This window comes from Sceloporus occidentalis, unplaced genomic scaffold, assembly GCF_023333645.1.
Source record: "Sceloporus occidentalis isolate IW3139 unplaced genomic scaffold, rSceOcc1.0.p SCAF_5, whole genome shotgun sequence".
Classification (NCBI taxonomy): domain Eukaryota; kingdom Metazoa; phylum Chordata; class Lepidosauria; order Squamata; family Phrynosomatidae; genus Sceloporus; species Sceloporus occidentalis.
This window is the reverse complement of record NW_028316985.1, coordinates 7,148,339-7,166,892: the sequence shown is the minus strand read 5'-3', so window position 1 is coordinate 7,166,892 and position 18,554 is coordinate 7,148,339. Positions and strand designations below refer to the sequence as shown.

General features: G+C 37.6%; 1 protein-coding gene across 2 annotated transcripts in view; it reads left to right on the top strand.

Moving 5' to 3' along the window:
- ZNF654 (zinc finger protein 654) overlaps window positions 1-18,554 on the top strand; it is a 29,792-nt gene that overhangs the window by 4,236 nt on the left and 7,002 nt on the right. For both annotated transcript variants that reach the window (XM_089527474.1, XM_089527473.1), the window contains exons 2-8: window positions 4,988-5,133; window positions 8,496-8,577; window positions 9,890-10,025; window positions 11,062-11,264; window positions 12,125-12,264; window positions 13,282-13,423; window positions 14,993-17,273. In XM_089527474.1, coding sequence (XP_089383600.1) covers window positions 4,988-5,133; window positions 8,496-8,577; window positions 9,890-10,025; window positions 11,062-11,264; window positions 12,125-12,264; window positions 13,282-13,423; window positions 14,993-17,273 — 3,130 coding nt within the window. The remainder of the gene's footprint in view (window positions 1-4,987; window positions 5,134-8,495; window positions 8,578-9,889; window positions 10,026-11,061; window positions 11,265-12,124; window positions 12,265-13,281; window positions 13,424-14,992; window positions 17,274-18,554) is intronic.

Genomic DNA, 18,554 nt, shown 5'->3' with positions numbered 1-18,554 from the left:
CTACAGTTCCCAGAACTCTCCAGCATTGAGCCAGGGCAGTTAAAGTGGTCTCAAACAGGATTATTTCTGTAGTGTGTTTTGGGCCTAAATTGGTGTGTAAAATTGTAGAGTATGACTAAGTGTGACAATAGTAAGGAAGCTGTTTGTTAGTGAAAATCTAATTTGAATATTAACATTAAAACAAAACTTCATTGATAATGCTTATGCTTTTCTGCCAAATCAAAGAGTCTGTTAGTTAAAATTTCTTAAACATTGCTTTCTCTCTTTCTTTCCTTCATGCTGACCATTTTCTGTTTAATCTGGCTTTTCTTTTATACACTGTGTTCTTTGTTATCTTCCATATACAGCATCTCCTTTGCTGTGTAAATAAGACTTTCTCTTCTTTTGTATCAGGGGGATACAAATTAAGCCCTTCCGTATGGAAGGGCTTAATTTATTTTATTCAGAGAGCATTGAAGTTTACTTCCTATTTGTATACTCAATATATGTACAGTAATTATGTAAGTGTGTTTAGTTGGTCTTGAATAGTTAAAAGGAGAAAGGTAGAGCTAGCAAAGTATTACTGGGCTTTTGAATTTCAAACCCAGGAGGGAATGATGAATACCAAAGAATAAACTATACAGTATATATTTCAGTAGCACATACATAAGGTGTGTAGTTGATAAAGAAAAAGTTGTGGCTATGTGTACATTCTGTGTGGCGTCTGAATGTCATATACATGTACTGACATGCAGTGGCTTGCAGTAAAAGTAAAAAAGTATTCCTCCTCAAGCAAACTGATACTTTAATTTTAAAAGGAGAGTTGGCATTGTTGAAAGACAACAATAGTAAAATGGAAATGATCATGTTCCGTGCATGGCTATAATTCAACTTTTGTTTGTGTCATGATTTTAGTTGTCCTGAGTTGGTCATTGTGTAAGCAACTAGTACTCGAAGCTCTCGCATTAGTTTCACAATTGAATGACAAATGTTTGTAGGTAAAGGTCTTCATACAACTCTGGAGCTAGGAGGCAGTTTTGTATCACAAATACAGGCATGACTGTACATCTTAAAACTATGTATTCAAATCATATTTACTTAATGTAAACATATTCTAACTATAAGCAGTTTAGTGCAAGATACGTTCATAGAATCGTAGAGTTGGAAGAGACCACAAGGGCCATCCAGTCCAACCCCCTGCCATGCAGGAAATCCAAATCAAAGCATACCCAACAGATGGCCATCCAGCCTCTGCTTAAAGACCTCCAAAGAAGGGGAATCCACCACTCTCCAAGGGAGTGTGTTCCATTGTCAAACAACTCTTACTGTCAGGAAGTTCCTCCTAATGTTGAGGTGGAATCTCTTTTCCTGGAGCTTGCATCCATTGCTCCGGGTCCTGTTCTCTGGAGCTGCAGAAAACAAGCTTGCTCCCTCCTCAATATGATATGTTTCCATATCCTGAATTCTGCATTTGAGATATGCCTTCTAAGAACTGTAATGTTAACTATTTGGAAGTTTATTTTATTTCAATTATACTTACGTTAATTAAATATTCCTTTTTTATTAATACTGACTACATGTTTTTCTGTGTTGTGTCGATGAAAACAGCTATCTATCCTATCTATCTGTCTGTCTATCTATCTATGGCTGCAATCTTGTCCCTACTTACCTAGGAGTCAGCTATACTTAATGTCATAGGACGTCCTGTGACTCTGCTGCATTACTTTTTCTCCAGTAGGTGCTGGATCTTTCATGTAATTTAAAAAGATAAATCCACAGGTTAAGTGGACATTTGAAATCAATAATCATCTTATCATAGGTTCAGAAATACGTTAAATTTTTCTGCCTTCCCTTGTGATGGCAGGTGCACAATATTCTTCCATTTAATCATATATACTGTCACAGAGTGTTCATTTATATTGGGGTTTTTGAGTAGAATTTTCTATTCAGATATTCACACCTGAGATATATATATATATATATATATATATATATCCCCCTGAAGAGTAAGAATAGGTTTTTTTCATATAGAAAAGCAACTCTTTGCATGTCTATCTAATCTCCCTTTGGCTCAGCAGATAAGGAAGTAGAAAAGGGAGAAATAAATCAGATTAATATTACAAGTGTCGAAATAATGCCTTGACTCTCTATGTAAACCCATGTTTCCTAAGGACTGTTCCACAGTAATGGTATGGTAATACAGTGGTTTGGGTGTGTATGTGAAATTCTGCTTGCATGTGAAGTGCTAAAATAAAACAACCTTCCAAATTTTACATACAAGATCAGCTGAATCAGCTGGCAGTCTACCTTTCATTTGAAAATTGCAAGTATTCTAGCCCATTTCTCAATGTTGGTATTTTTGGAGTGAGGAATATGTTATTCCGTAACTTCTGTTGATCACAGCTCATGCAGCTGGTGTAGCCATTCAAAAATTAACAATAAGTTACTGATTTTGTTGAAAAAGTATTTGCTATTTACACTGAGATGCTGAATATTTTGAGATGCAGTGTGGTGTTATGGTTTGAGCATTGGACTATGACTTTGGAGAACAGAGTTTGACTCCCCATGTAAACTCACTGGGTGGCCTTGGATAAGTCACAGTCTCTCAGCCTCAAAGGAAGGCAATGGCAAACCCTCTCTGAATTAACCTTGTCAAGAAAATCCTGTGATAGGATTGCCATAAGGTCTCCATAAATTAGAAAAAACTTGAAGGCGCACAACAACAATAACAACTGATACTGATTTTGACCAATCTCACATTATCCATTAAAACTCAGAGGTCACTAGGGAATGGTGGAAATAGGTTATAAATCGTCATTTGTGAACCATAAAGTGCAAGAACCTAGTGTAGTGCAGTGGCTTGAATGTTAGACAGGGACAATGGGAGAGCAGGGTTCAAATCCCTGCTTGGCCATGGAAATCCACTGGATGATCTTGGATAAGTCTTGCTCTCTTGGCTTCAGCAGAAGACAGTGTCCAATCCTTTCAGAGAAACCTTGCCATGAAAATCTTGTGATAGGTTTGCCTTAGACTTTCCATCAGTTGGAAATGGCTTGAAAGCACACAATGATAAGTATGGCACAGCCATTAGATCAGGAGTTGGGGGGAGGGTGTCTCATGGTCCTTGAGATGTTTTTGATTTCAAGTCTCAGTAGCTTCAGGCTACATAGTAAGGAGTAATGGGAGCAGCAGTAATGGGAGCCACACTTCTACATAATTCATACCCTTGTATTAGACTGTTGGGTTGGATCTTGGGAGGTCCAGGTTCTAGATGGACTGAGCTATGAAACTGACTGGTGACCTCAGCACTGCTACTGTCTCTGGTCTGACCAGTCTCACGGTTTGGATATGAAGATAAAGTGGGATGGAAGAGAATCATACTCATCATCTTAGGGTCATTGGTGGAAAGGTGCAGTATCAGTGAAAGTGCAGATTGGGTCTCCCTTATCCAAAAGGTTTGGAACCAGAGGGATTTTGGATATTTTTAGATTTTGGAACACCTGCATATCAGTATGCAAAGGGATCTTGCAGCACCTTTAAGACTAACTGAAAGATAAAAGTTGGTTGCATGAGCTTTTGTAGACTTGAGCCAACTTTCTCAGATCTGTTTGGTGGAATGGAAAGCCTAAGGAAAGGCCCATATAGCAATCTGTATATATATGTACCTAATGAGATATCTTGGAGATGGGACCCAAGTCTAAACACAAAATTCATTAATGTTTTATATACACCTTATACACATAGCCTGAAGGTAGTTTTATAAAACATTTTAAATAATTATGTGCCCGAAACAAAGTTTGTGTACATTGAACTTTCTCAGCCTCCCATGAAAAAAGTTTTGGTTTTTGAAATATTTTGGATTTTGGAAAACCAGATAAGGGAGGCTCAGCCTGTAGTAGTAATATAACATAAGCTCAAGCCTCATTAGCAAAGATGGGAGTAAGTGTGTTTAGTCTTCCTTGATAGAATTATGCCAGCAGCAGTCCTGCTCTGTGGCAAGTATTACTCAATTATTGTTGTGTGCTTAGTATATAGTACTTAGAAAATACAACTTCACAGGGTTGCCCCATCTGTTAACTACTGCTCCCACCAATTGCTGCCCTCTCCAACCCCTGGAGTAACCATTCCTTCAAAAAGTTGGACTTTTTAAAAATTAAAAGTCAGCACCAGAACAATGGAGCACATGATAAGCTCTTTAAAAAAGCACATGAAGCACCCAGAGATGCATTCCTGATATTAGACAACTGAGATCTAATGTGCTAGTTTTAGTTATCTGCCCATTGCATCTCCCAAAGTAAAGGTTCTCCTGAAAATCAAAAACAAACAAACTGAATGCTAAATCATACAACTGGTTATTCAAGTTCATTGCAGTTTAGATAATAGCAGTGATTCTTCAAGATTTCAAATAAGGGGCTTTCCCCCATACTATCTGGAGATGGCAGAGATTGAAAGAGGTGTCTTTTTTCATTCAAAATCTGTGTTCTGTCACTAAATTATGACCCTTTCATTTCAGAGTCACCCAAATGTAGTGCTTCATATATTGACCTCTCTTTCACCAAGGCTGACAAAGGAAATCTAGCATTTCTGAACCACTCCACAGCAGTTTCCTTTGAAAAACCATTTTTAATGGTGAATAATGCCTTGATAAAGAATACAACCCTCCATAAGGGACATAATGTCCTGTTTATCCCATAGTATAGACTCGCCCACACCTGTCAAAAATGTGTGAGGGACGGCACAAAGACTAAGAATATATGAGAGAGAGAAGGGTAAGGTAAGCAGTCAAAAAGGACAGTCGGTAAACATGCAGCATATATTTTGGATACAGTTGTCTTGTCCTTACCATAATTTCTCAGCAAATACAGATTGTCTCTTCTCCTTTGATGGAAAACTGTTCCTGAGACATTGCATACTTTGTTGTCCAAACAGCTCAAGGCAGGTTGTGTCTGTGAAGTACCTCCAATACATTTTGTTGTTGGCTTATTTATTGTTTTCTTCTTTCAACTAGGTTGTTGAAGACTATGCTGGAAGATGGCAGGTTCCTCTGCCACAGCTCCAAGTGCTCCAGACAGCACTCTGTTGTTTCACATCCGCATGCATATCATTTCCAGCCGAATGTGAGCATGTACAGTATGTGTTGAGTAGCCTAGCTTTGTAAGTAAACATTTGCTTTTCCAGTTGTTCGATTTCTGTGCTAACTTGTTTAATAACAAATGAACTTTGATGACTGTTTAATTTTATACATTTCTTTAATAATTTGCAAAATGCTTAAACCTGCCCTGTTTCCCAAACATACAAAAACAAATTTGATGTAACACTAATTCTATAACAGGGTTGGGCAACTGTGGGAAACTAGGGAGCCACATTACCCCTAGGAGACCTTGGTGGACTGCACCCCACTATCACATTCCCCCACCACAGAGAAGTCTAATATTTTTATTTGTTTGTTGGTTTCATTTATATGCCGCCTTTTCCCCAGAAAGTTTAAATTGGCTCACAGATAAAAGTTTAAAACTTTATACAGTAAAAATGTTAAAACAATTCAAACCAAGTCAACCCAAACGTCCCCCTAATGCCCTCTATGTTTTTAGGCCTCCCCTAGGTCCAGGAGAGGACCTTTTTTCCTAATAAGAAGTGACCCTCTCTGAACAAACATTGCCAAGAAAATCTTGTGATGTGTTTTACTGAGGGTTGCCATGAACTGGAAACAGTTTGAGAGCACACAACATCTTGTCCTATCTGCCACTTCTGGTAGACAGTTGTGTTCAGCTTTACTCTGTTTTGAAATAATAATGATGTCTTACCCACCACTCCCTTCTGTGTCTCTATTGGATATGTGTAAATAATCCATTGATGTATTTATTGAATTGACTGTCGGATTTTATGATTGTATTCTATGTTTTTATCAGGTTGTAACCCCGCCTCGATCCGTAGGGAGAGGCGGGGCGATATAAATAAATTTTGTATTATTTATTTATTTATTTATTTATTATGTGTCAACCAATATCAGCATTAACAACGGTATTGTTTGACCGTGAAAGTGAGCTGGCATCTGTTAGTTGGTGCAGACTTGTTATGAGAAACTTGGATAGATGCTGCCTAGATAATCACTCTCTTCCTTAGGGCAAATGAAAAGCTTTGTGGGTGGAGGTTACAATTATGCTTGTGCAATACGACTCAGCCTCCCTCCTTCCCTTCTTCCTTTTTTCTGTTTTTTCTTCTTCTCTACTGCCCCCCCACCTAAGATCAGAAGGATTTCTCAATCCTCTAGAGTAAATTTTGAGGCTGCATGTTCTGCTAACAGAAGCAGTTTGTCAGCTGGACCCCCAGATTGCAGCAGTAGTGAGGAGTGCACTTGCACAACCCCATTTATTGATTGCACACCTCTGCTTAGTGATAAACGGTATTAAGATCATGTTGCCCCAGTAGTAAAGACCCCTGCTAGTTTCTGTTTTCTTTCTGCATCCAATTGAGGATGTTAATTTCAATGTTTAAAGACCTAAAAGGCTTGCGACATGGCTATTTTTGGATATTAACATCTTCAGGACACTCCTCTTGTGAATACTGTTGCTTGCAGAGACCCATTTAATAGGTCCAGTGGAGAAGGCTTTTTCCTATGGTTGCTTCCAGGGTATAGAATATACTCCCCTTAGATTTGGGATCCATTTACACACTTTAAGAAATGTTTTGACAACACATTTTTTTAAGTGTCCTTTTCTTGTTTGTAATTAATTGCTACTTATTTTAATTGTTATAACTTAATGGTTTTAAAATTTGTTCCAGCCTGTTTTTAGTTTGTATTTCAATTATTGTTAGCCACATTGAGCTCTTTTTAGTGGAAAAATGGGGCAGAAATGCAGAATATAAAATAATAACAGATAAAAAGTGTATTGGAATTCAGTGCATATCTATAGCTGGTGAGATCTACAGCTACCCTCCCCACTTGTTGCCCTCCAGATGATTCATATTACAACTCCTATCTCTGCTCGTTGGCTATGTGGCAAGGACAGATTGAACTGTAGTTAAAGGTTTTGGAAGAGCACCAAGTTTGGGAAAGGCTACTCTGTGTTACTATTGCTTATGCAGCTTTCCTAGTTACTGAGATAATCAGGTTTCAGTACTTACACTTGCCATGGTGAATCTGGCAAGCATGACAATCAGTTAGCTTTTCCTCTAGCTTGGAAACCTGCCCTGACAACTTCTTGCCAACTCACCAGCTCCAAAATTAGGAAGAAGGCTGGGGGTTCTTGGGTAGCTGGATGGAGCTGAAGAGCTTTGCCATGCAGAACTAAAACAAGCAGTTCATCCCCTTGCCTTTCTGGCTTTGAAGGGTGAAGTTGGAATCTGCAGCCTGAAGCTCTGAGTACCTTCAGGGAATTTTAAACCTCTGAAGAGAATAGTTTTACAGTTGTTTTTTGTTGTTTTTTTTGGGCTATGTGGCCATGTTCTAGACAAGTTTATTCCTGACGTTTCGTCAGCATCTGTGGCTGGCATCTTCAGAGAATCTTCATCTTCATTCTCTGATGATGCCAGCCACAGATGCTGGCGAAATGTCAGCAATAAACTCTTCTAGAACATGGCTACATAGCCTGAAAATATCACAAAAATCTATGGATGTCGGTTATGAAAGTCTTCGACTTCATAGTTTTACAGTTTCCTGTGACCACTTTGAAGATTTTCTTGATCTCCAAACCTGCGATTACACTTACAGATTTGGATGGCTTTTTTGCCTGGCAATTATTGGATAGTAACATCCTTTGTACTCTGGATTAAGGTGCTTGTCTGTACACTTGACATGTCTGCTTGTAAATGGGTAGAAGTTGACTCCTGACAATGTTGGATTAATGCTGAAGGGTGAGTCCTATGCTGTGCAAGTGAAGAGAGATGGATACAGGCACTAACTATTTGAGCTTTTAGTTACCACTCAGATTTCATTATAAGAGTCTCTAAGCACCCAAACAGACAGGCCAAAATAAAGCTGCTTCAGGTCACTTTGGAGGTATGCTATTTAAATGATGCATGCATCCTGAGAGGCCGGAAACCATGCCAAAGCCATGCTCTAGCCCTAACGACTGGAGCCCAGCTTTGGGCCTGAATCATAGGACCTGAACAGCCCTATAAGGTCTTGTCCTCTTAAGATGCATGTGTCATTTAAACAGCATACCTCCAAAGTGATCCGAAGCAGCTTTATTTTGGCCTGTGTGTTCAGGCCCTATGATTCATCCCTGAAGTGATGATCATTTCAGCTATCCCATCATTAAAAGCCTTTGCACTTAGTAATTTTGAGGTTAGACATGGCAGTACTTTGGAGCTATGTTTGAAGACAGAAAGTGTCATCTGATGCAGAGAATGATTTTTGCATTGGGTGCTTCAGCGATAACATACAATGCCACAGCTTCTTCTGCAGTTAAAGGTGCTTGTTTGATACAAACTGAGATTCTGAATTTGAAAACTTTGACTAATAATACGCTTTCATTTTTGATGTGGTTTATAAACGATGTGGCTTTATTTTTTAGGAGTTTTTTTGAATTGCTGCTGTTCTTTGGAAAGGATGAATTCTATGAAGATCCTCTAAAAGACATACTAGGTTCAATACAGGTAACTGCCTATTGTTTGTACATTTGGGAAATACCAGTTATTGAGTGTTATCAGTGTTTGTGGTGCTGTGTGCCATGCATGAAAAAAAATACTCTCTGCTCTTAAAGAATTTAAATTTAAGTATTATATCCAACATTTTATGGTTGGATCTGGGGAGGGAATAAACAGCTGGCAAATTTGTGGCCAGTTTGAGGTTGACTCGGCAGGCATTCTGGAGAAAATTGCCCCAAAACGAATACAAAAATGTGGAGTTTGGGTCGTTTCAGGGGATGCATTTTGGGGACCCAAGGGCTACATTCTGCACATGAGCAGCAATTTGACTATCCTGATGTAAGCAGTATGATTAGCTTTAACACTACATTCCTCTGGCACAATGATGATAGTCATTTTTTTCACTCTGTGACTTTGGATCTTGCAGTGGTCAGTGTTTATATCCTCACTTTCCCAGTAAGCTTACTGGGCAAGTTGAAGGCTACCATCTAGAACTAAATGAGAAGGGCCAGTTAGGAAGTAGGGCAAAAGAATCTCTTGCCCTTTTGCAACTCTTCAATTTCCTGAAGTTTTATTGCTAGCTGAGGAATATCCTTGGACCTCTCTTATGGTGTGCCACTTCTACCACCAATTCTTACTGTGCTGCTGTGGAGCAATACTTGACAGAAGCACTGAGGAGGCATTAAGGAGGACAAGCTGAGAGCTACTATACTGACCTGCTCTGATTTTGCTCCCATCTGAGCAACAGTTCTCTTGGTTGAGATATGGTGGGTAGGCATTCAGTCAGCCATTACCAATAAGGTGTCATTGGCCCCATACAGACAGGCCAAAATAAAGCTGCTTTGGGTCACTTTGGAGGTATGCTGTTTAAATGAAGCATGTGTACTAAGAGTCCGGAAGCCACGCCAAAGCCATGACCCAGTCCTAAGAACTGGAGTGCAGCTTTGGCGTGGCTTCCGGACTCTTAGTAGGCATGCATCAGTTAAACAGCATACCTCCAAAGTGACCCGAAGCAGCTTTATTTTGGCCTGTCTGTATTGGGCCATTATTTCAGCATACTTTTCATATTTGTTGCCTGCTTTCAGACCTTATTCTTGATATTATCCATTCATTAACTAGGGGAGGCTCTATTTACTTTATTTTATTTTATGGACATGCAAGTATAAAAAATAAGAATGCTAATAGGCTTACATGAGAGATAAGCATTGAATACTTGCAGAATGCAGGAAAATGTAAAATTTTCCTCAAAAGTTATATTTTTTAATTTATAAAATTAAAAAGTCCAGTCTGTATTTAAGTTGCTTAAATACTTCCTTTTCAGGAATGTCAGAACCTCTTGAGCAGATATGGAAGTGTTAACTTGGAGTTGGTGACTCGAATTATCAGAGATGGAGGGCCTTGGGAGGATCCTGTTTTACAAGCTGTTCTTAAAGCAAAGCCCGTTTCTCAGGAGATAGGTACTAATCCTTTGTTATTAATGTTACTATTGTAGCATAGTGAATTGTTTTGTACTGTGATATTTGCTCATAATTTCCTATAGACACATTTGCACATTGCAGAGTTTTATCTGCCACTGGCTTTAGATTAGAATCATCAATGTTATATTAACATTTATCATTTTATTTATGTAGGGAATATCTACTCGCTTCATTAGTGGTACCTCTAGGGTAGTTGAAAATCAAGTCAAATTAGATAAAAACAATACAGTCACAGATGTGTGTAGCAGAATAATACATAATCAACCAGAGATATATATCTGTTCGAATTGGTAAGCCTTTCCTTTTGTGTGAATTTGAAGTGGAAATGTACTGAAGAACACATTTCTAAAAAACATTCATTGTTACATCTTTTGAAGTGGAACCAGGCTGCATCCTCACTGCAGAAATAATCCAGTTTGTCACCACTTTAAGTGCCATGGCTCAGTGCTATGGAATCCTGGGATTTGTAGTTTGTTGTGGAGCTCTCTGACAGAGAAGGTTAAATATCTCACAAAAGTACAAATCCCAGAATTCTGTAGCATTGAGCTATGACAGTTAAAATGGTGTCAAACTGGATTGTTTCTACAGTGTGCATGTAGCACCAGTCTTCAAAAGCTTGGCTCTCTAGTTAGACTCAAAGGTGCTGCACTATCCCTTTGCATACTAACTCAGATTAACGCTGCTATGTCTTTGAATATTCACTATTATGGTTTCCATTAAACAATCACAGGGGCTACTTTAAGATGAGGGAATCTTATTGTGGAGGCTGAGTGCCATTTTCTGTTAGGCATTTGCTAGCATTTGAAGCTGTTGGTATACAAACTTTTGTACTGACCTCATTCAGTTATTTGTTCTGACTTTTACAAAAACAAATGCTGTAGATTTTTTAAAATTTATTTTTTTCAGCAGAAACTCTTCTCATTTTCCTTTACAAAACTTATTTTTAATCTAAATTAAATAGTATTGTACAGGTGGCCTTTTTATAATCTAATTATTTGTCTTCTTGTTTTGCCAGTTAACAAATATTTAAGCTCTGAAAATCCAGTGTTCTTTGAATTACGTGCCAGATACCTCATTGCCTGTGAGCGCATCCCAGAGGCAATGGCTCTTATCAAATCTTGCATGAATCATCCTGATATTAGCAAAGACCTTTACTTCCATCAAGCATACTTCACGTGTCTTTATATGTCACCATTGGAAGATCAGCTGTTTCAAGAGGTACTGTTTTGTGTAGCTGTACATTTGTCTTGCCTACAGTATCCTGTGTGTTGTTGAAGAAAAGTACATGTTGTTGTTGTTTTTAAAAAAATCCTCACTGTAGTAAATACTACAACTGGGTACAACAGGAGTGAACAACTTTCAGCAGGTCATATTTCCCCCCACACCAACTCTATTGCTGTTTTCTGCTGGAATTTCACAGCAGAGGTAGAAAACCACTGAACCATAGCTGCATCCAAAAGCAGTGATGGTTACAAAACAGTGCTTCAGCTGCCTGAAGAACTATTATTTGTACAAAAACGAATTCCATTAAGTCCCCAGATTTGCATAGAAACTTCCATCATACTTCATGCCATTTACCTCCCCCAACATTCCATTATTAAACTATTTAAATGGAATTACACTTGGTACATCTTATTAGACTGAACAAAGATACATATATTTTGAAACAGTTTCAGGTTAATGCTTTGAGTCGATAGCTTCTGTTATCTGCCAGTTGGTAGTACATAATATCCCTTGCACATGGGATGTTGTGGTGTATTTTACTGACATCAGATTTCACATAAAGTTTTTTAAAGAATGGGCTGGTGTTGTATTGTTTTAAAGTAAACTGTTTTAAACACTTACCTTTTTAAACTGTATTTTATTCTTTTAATGAGTAATATAATATTGTAATAACTTAGTTTCACTTGCTATTATAAATATCTACATAACACTTCCAGTCCTATTCCAAAAGAAATTTGATCTTTATATTTTTCAATGATAACCTTGTAACAACAGATCAAAAATTAAATTATTGTTAACCGTTTGACTTTTCTGTAACTAGATTTGCCTTAATTGATCTCATTTTGATTTTATAGCACCTGCTGCGGACTGATTGCAAGAATGGCATTGAAATCATCTGCAACATTGCAAAAGAAGGGAAGACTGCCTTAGCTCTATATCTTTGTGAATCATTTCTTATTCCACAGCTCAAAAAAGGAGAAATGTATTGCATCTGGTAAACTCTTTTTCTTTTTAGTAATACAGAAATATTTACAGGTTCATATTGCTTCCAAGAACTGGTAGATGTACTCTTAATTTTTGTAGTTAAAATTAGCAAAGCTTCCATCTTTTAGCTAATGAGTAATGTATTTATTTTTAAGGATCAATGTATGTTGAAGATTCCCTACAAATTCTGGAGCCATTTTCACTGACTAATAAATACTGGCTTCTTAATGCTAGTGAAAATCAGAAACAGAAAAGATTTGGGACAGTTACAAATCTTTAAAAAAACAGATTATATTTTCTTGTAGTTCCAAGAGCTATTTGCATTCAAATAATTAACCAATGGCCATAATTTTCTTCCTCCTTGAAAGGAGACTTTGAAGCTGTTTAGCAAGAAGTTCTAACTTAAAAAGTTGTTGTATGCCTTCAAGTTATTTCTGACTTATGTCAACCCTATCACATTGTTTTCCTGACAAGATTTGTTCAGAGGGAGTTTTCCTTTGTCTTCCTCTGAGGCTGAGAGAGTGTGATTTGCCCAAGTCACGAGTGGGTTTCTATGGCTGAGAAGGGATTCAAACTCTGGTCAATAGAGTCATAGTCCAATGCTCAGAGCACTACCTACTGGATCATTCATGGCTTTTACTTTACATTTTAATGTGGTGAAACTTGTGACTTTATAAACAACTCTTAGAATAAAACTTTTTTGTATCAGAAAAGCCATACACTTTGGTTCTGAAGTAAGCTTAAAGTATTGAGGAAGACTCTTTTCTACCCAGGTAGTTCTGGAAATTGTATGGAATACTTAAAACCATCTAGACATGCTGTATTTATGTGTACCAGATCTCCTTACCTAATAGCAAAGTGTAGGGAAAGTAGAATATTAGCATGTTTATTCAAGTCAGTCTTATAATATTGGAGTATACATAATGCATTATGTATTACAGTAATGTTCTTCATTCTGTCACATAAATACAACCTGCTTTCACACTGTTTTAAGCTTTACATTAATAATCCACTTTATGTTTTATAGGGAGTTGATCTTTATTTGGAGTAAACTTCAGCTTAAATCTAATCCATCAAAGCAAGTATTTGTAGATCAATGCTACCATCTTCTGAGGATAGCTACAAACATACGAGTTATTTTCCCTTTCATGAAAGTCATTAGGGATGAAGTAAGTAGTGGTATTTCATTTCTTTTACTTCCATTTTACATTGCCTCTGCAGTTTACTACTGTAAAAGGAGTACAAATATACAATAAAACACAGAATTTAAATATCAAGGTGCAATAATAAATTGATTTAAAGTATTTTACCCCTTGTTTCACCTCCAAATATGGCTTATAAAAATATAGACACTCTGCCCTCAAATGTATAGTCTAGAAGACACAGGATCTATAGAAGGGATTGGGAGGAAAGAGCAAGAAACATTATAGTGTTGTTAATTCAATTGTATAGATGCAAAATATATATAGATATCCCTAATCAGGACCTGATTTTACTGAGGTTTGCACTTTATCTCTTCTTTTCAACTGGTATGTGCTCTGTAGGACTCTTTCTTTTTTCTTCTGCTTCTTTTGTCCTATTGCTTATCCAGTTCTCTGGGACGAATAATACTCTAAAAGCTCATTTGGTAATATTTGGCAAAGAGAAGCCACTAGTAAAAATTGGATGATAGCAGCTATTTGTGCTTCTTCTATTGATTCAGGAAAAGATGGTGCCTCAGGAATGCAAATAATAACAATTTGCTATGTGCCTCTGATATATAGAACCATTGCAGACATTATGCTTAACCATGGTTCAGGTTAATCATAATTATTTTATTAACTGATTCCTGGTCAAAGTTCCAAGTATACTATGTAATCATGGTTCAGTAATACCTCCTTGCCATTTTGGAAGCAGAAAGATAAAGAAAAGTATCTTGTAATTCCATTACAAATAATCATTTAGTATCTGTTCTGTAGCCAGGTCTTAACCGTGGCTCAGGTTCTTAAGATGGTTTCCTTAACTGGAACCAATTGATAACCATGATTTGTAGTACTTAAATCTTTATAGGATCATAGCAACACTTGGTATTTTAAAATGTCTTTGAAGTCTGTATATACAAGGAATTTTGATACGAATTTCACTTTTTGTGACTGGAAGCTCTGTCCATCAAATGAAGGCTTCATATCCTGTCAGAGGTTTAGAATGGAAAGGTGGGGAGATAATGTTTGGTGATGGCACTTTTGCCTGCATCTCAAGCATCACCCCACACTAATGCAGGATTCTGCGGCCCTCCAAGGGAGATTTTCAGAAGGTGTAAGGTGCTACAGTGGGAAGGGGAAATTACAAAGGTGGCCTCCCTTCTTCTGTCAGTGAAAGCAAATTCTGGATCTAGTATATAGAGTATGTTTTATTCTATCTATCTATCTTTCTATCATTTCTTGAATTTATACCCCACCTTTCTTCTGGGACGGGATTCATATGTACTTGTGTGCTGTACATGTACAACGGGATGAATAAATATTTTAAAATACCTTTTCCTACAGTACTAATTGTCAGTGCTCTACATTACCATGGTATAAAGTATCATTTTAAATAACATCTTATTACTCATTTGAATGCACTATAATGTAGGTACACCTCAGATGTGCATGTCACAATGGAGGATTTAAGAACATTTCTCTGTCCCTAAAGCTAATTCAGTTTATTCTTAAAATATATTGACAGAATATACTGTGTCACATATTTCTTTCCCACAGGTTGGAAAGGAAGGCCTGCAGATTTCTGTAGAAATTTGTGGAAGTGCTCTCCAACTGGATCTTCGTGATGATCCCAGAATGAAGTGTTTGATATACAAAACCATTGCTCACTTTTTGCCAAATGACTTGGAGATTGTCCGAATATGTGCTCTTTCTATCTTTTTTCTTGAGCGCACCTTGGAGTCATATAACACTGTTGAACGATTATACAAATATGCGGATGAAGAATACAATGATCAAACCAGTTCTGTTCAGAATCGTGTACGTTTTGAGTTGCTTCCAATTTTGAAAAAGGGGTTGTTTTTTGATCCTGAGTTTTGGAATTTCTTGATGATCAAACAGAATTGCTTAGCACTACTAAAAGAAAAGGCATCCGTAGAAAAGAATGAAAATACACTGAAGCATTCAGCAAATGCACCAAAGACGCGGCAAGCATCACGAGGTGAACATGCCTGTATAGCTGATGTAAACAATGGAGAAATGGGCCATGAGGATCCTTGTGGAGTACAACTTAAATGCCACAGTAATTTGAAGAAGAACCATTTAGCCCTTGGTTCATCTAAAATTGATCACAATGTACCCAGGCATCGTTGTGTGCTATGTAACAAGGAATTTCTTGGTGGTCATATTGTGAGGCATGCACAAGCTCATCAAAAAAAAGGCAGTTTTTCATGTGTAATGTGTCGCAGGAGGTTCAGGCAAAAAGGACTCATGCTTAAGCACTTGAAGAATCACATCAAGAAATTGACAAGGCATCATCTTGCTGCTACTTGTCATGATCAGGAAAACAGTCATGTAAAAGAAATAAGCTGTTCTGATGCAGATGTTTCTCCTGAAAATGGGGACTTGGATACCTCTGAAGTAAACAGTGTAGAGGTAGTCATTCCAGCTGCTGATCAGGAGATGCAGAATTCTGAACCCATGTTGGATGTAACTGAAAATCACATTAGTTGCCAGGATATTAATGTTATTAAAAATGGTGGTTGTGAAACTACAGAAGAATTGCCAGAAAGTGATAGCAACCTGAATAAAGATTTCCCTATACCTCCTAAAGTAAATGGCGTGCTATGCTCTCAAAATGACTGGGACATTATGGACCAAGCAGGTAACTTCAAGTGTCCAGCCAGTGGATGTATTCGAGTTTTTAAAAAGATTGGGTTTCTGAATAAACATGCACGAAAAGCTCATCCCACTGATCTGAAAGTGCAGGAGCACATAATGAAGTGGAATAAGGGAAAATGTCGGTTTTGTCAGAGAAAATTCTCAGATTCTCAGCATTTTATTGATCATCTAAAGCAACATGTTTATCCAAATGTATACTATTGTTTACATTTTAACTGTAATCAGAGATTTAAGCTATCCACCGAGCTTGCAGAGCATATTAAAATTCACAGTGAATTTAAAGCTCAGTGTAACTTTGCAGAGTGTGGTCAGCTTTTTGATGATGTTTCATTGTTATATGAGCATGAGTCTCAACATTATTCAGATAAAATCACTGTAACTAATTCTGAAGAAATCCATGATAATAATTCTTCAGATACAGTTTTAGAATCCCATCTTGTTCCCATCCAGGAACAGGAAAGTAGTAGTAATGAAAAGGATACTCCCATAGATGCACCAGTTCCAACTTGGAAAGCAAGGAAAGATTCTACAGAACCAAAGACTTACATCCAGAGCGAGAAAAAAATAAACATTTTAATTCAGAATGGGAATGAAAATACATGTGATGATACTCCTGCAGTTGTTAACTTGATAGACCAAACGATACCTGAAGTAGAGCCACATTTGGATAACTGTCAAGTTAGTGATCAACTCGTCAATGGGCATGGTGAACTGGAACAGGCTACTTCAACTTCACTGGATGCTGATTTGGAAAAGGTGACAAACACAGACAAAACAAGGACAGAAAATGAATCCATTGCCCCTGTTTTACAGAACTGTAATGATATACCACCAAACAGTGTCGCTACAGTTTCTCAGTCGCCTTCGAAACCAAATCAGTTATTGGAGAATACTTCATATGGCTTAATTTCAACAAAACCTTATGTTAGACCATTGCCTCCGAGTTATCTTGATGAACGATATATTAGCATGCCAAAACGAAGAAAAATGTTGACTGAGAAAGTAGATTCCCATTCAGAGCAAGATAAAACTGGTATCAAATCAGAGAGATTAAGATGCAGCAAATGCCTGACCACCTACTGTAACTCAGAAGCACTTCAGCTTCACCTTGCACAAAAGAAGTGTCGGACACTCTTTGGATTCGATTCAGATGATGAAAGTAAGTTCAATGATATTAACAGATTACTAGATTCACATATAAAAAATATAAGATGAGCTCTCCCAAACATATATCAGAAGGACTTTAAAAGAAATGCAGTAACATCCATTTAAGGAGTAAAGAATCCAGAAGGATTAAGGTAGACAAATACAACAAAATCTTAATTTTGTAGAATTTGACTCATTTGTTTGTGGTTTTGCTTGAGGAGCTTGGCAGAAAACTAAAACATAATTTTGTTGATCTTAGAGCTTTTAGATACTTTTGGCTGCATCAGCTGTGATGTGCTGGCAAAACCATTGCTCTATTGAGCAGTTATGCTCCCTTGGTTACATCCTTTCATGAAGGTTCCAAAGGAGAATGCCTTAACTTACCATCTTCGCTTTAGGAAAGCAGTCAGGGAATTTGGAGAGACCTCTTGTTATTTTGGCTTTTTACCTGATTGAGTGAAATTGAAATACAACATGGCTGTAGTAGTGGCATATGGCTGCCTTGATATTCAGGGGTAACTGTGTTGGCAATGCAGCAAAATACAGTACGCCCGCGTCATACGCTGGAAGCCGTGCTAGAAGGACTAATGGCATGTGTGCCCACAACCCCCATTAGTTTAAATGGGGCTCGAGCATACATGGAATTTCCCTTACGCGAGGTGGTCTGAAATGGATCCCCCGCATAAGGGAAGGGACGACTGTACAACAAAAATACAAAATCCATAGAACAGCAATACCTTTATTAGCTAGCCAAGAATCAGTTCATTTGCTGAGTTCTTCCCATTTTAGTAATGTATTGTATATACTCATATATAAGTCTATAAATTTTAGTTTAAAAATTGACCCCAAAAACCTGGGTTGACTTATCTGTGGGTCAATATAAGTCCTATACTGTATGAGATACACACACACACACACACACACATATAGGAGCTATCCCCTATCTCTGAATAAAAGGCAAGAGCTTAGTCCATCCTGGGAGCACCAAAAAGAAGCGTGGATCCCCTCTACTCTCTCATCCATCCAGCCTTTAGGATGAGCACAAACAGTTATGCCTGCCAGAATTTTCTAAGTTCTTTGGCATCATTTCCCTTTGCATCATCCTTTACATCCTTTGTTACATGCCACTAAGTTTTACCCTCGACTTATCCAGGGGTCATATCAAAATCCATAATTTTGGCCCCAAAACCTGCCCTTGATTTATAAATTGGGTTGACTTATAGTCGAGTATATTTGGAAAGCTTGCCACTTTGGAAGTTGCTTTGCCAGCCAGTATGACACCCAAATCATTGCT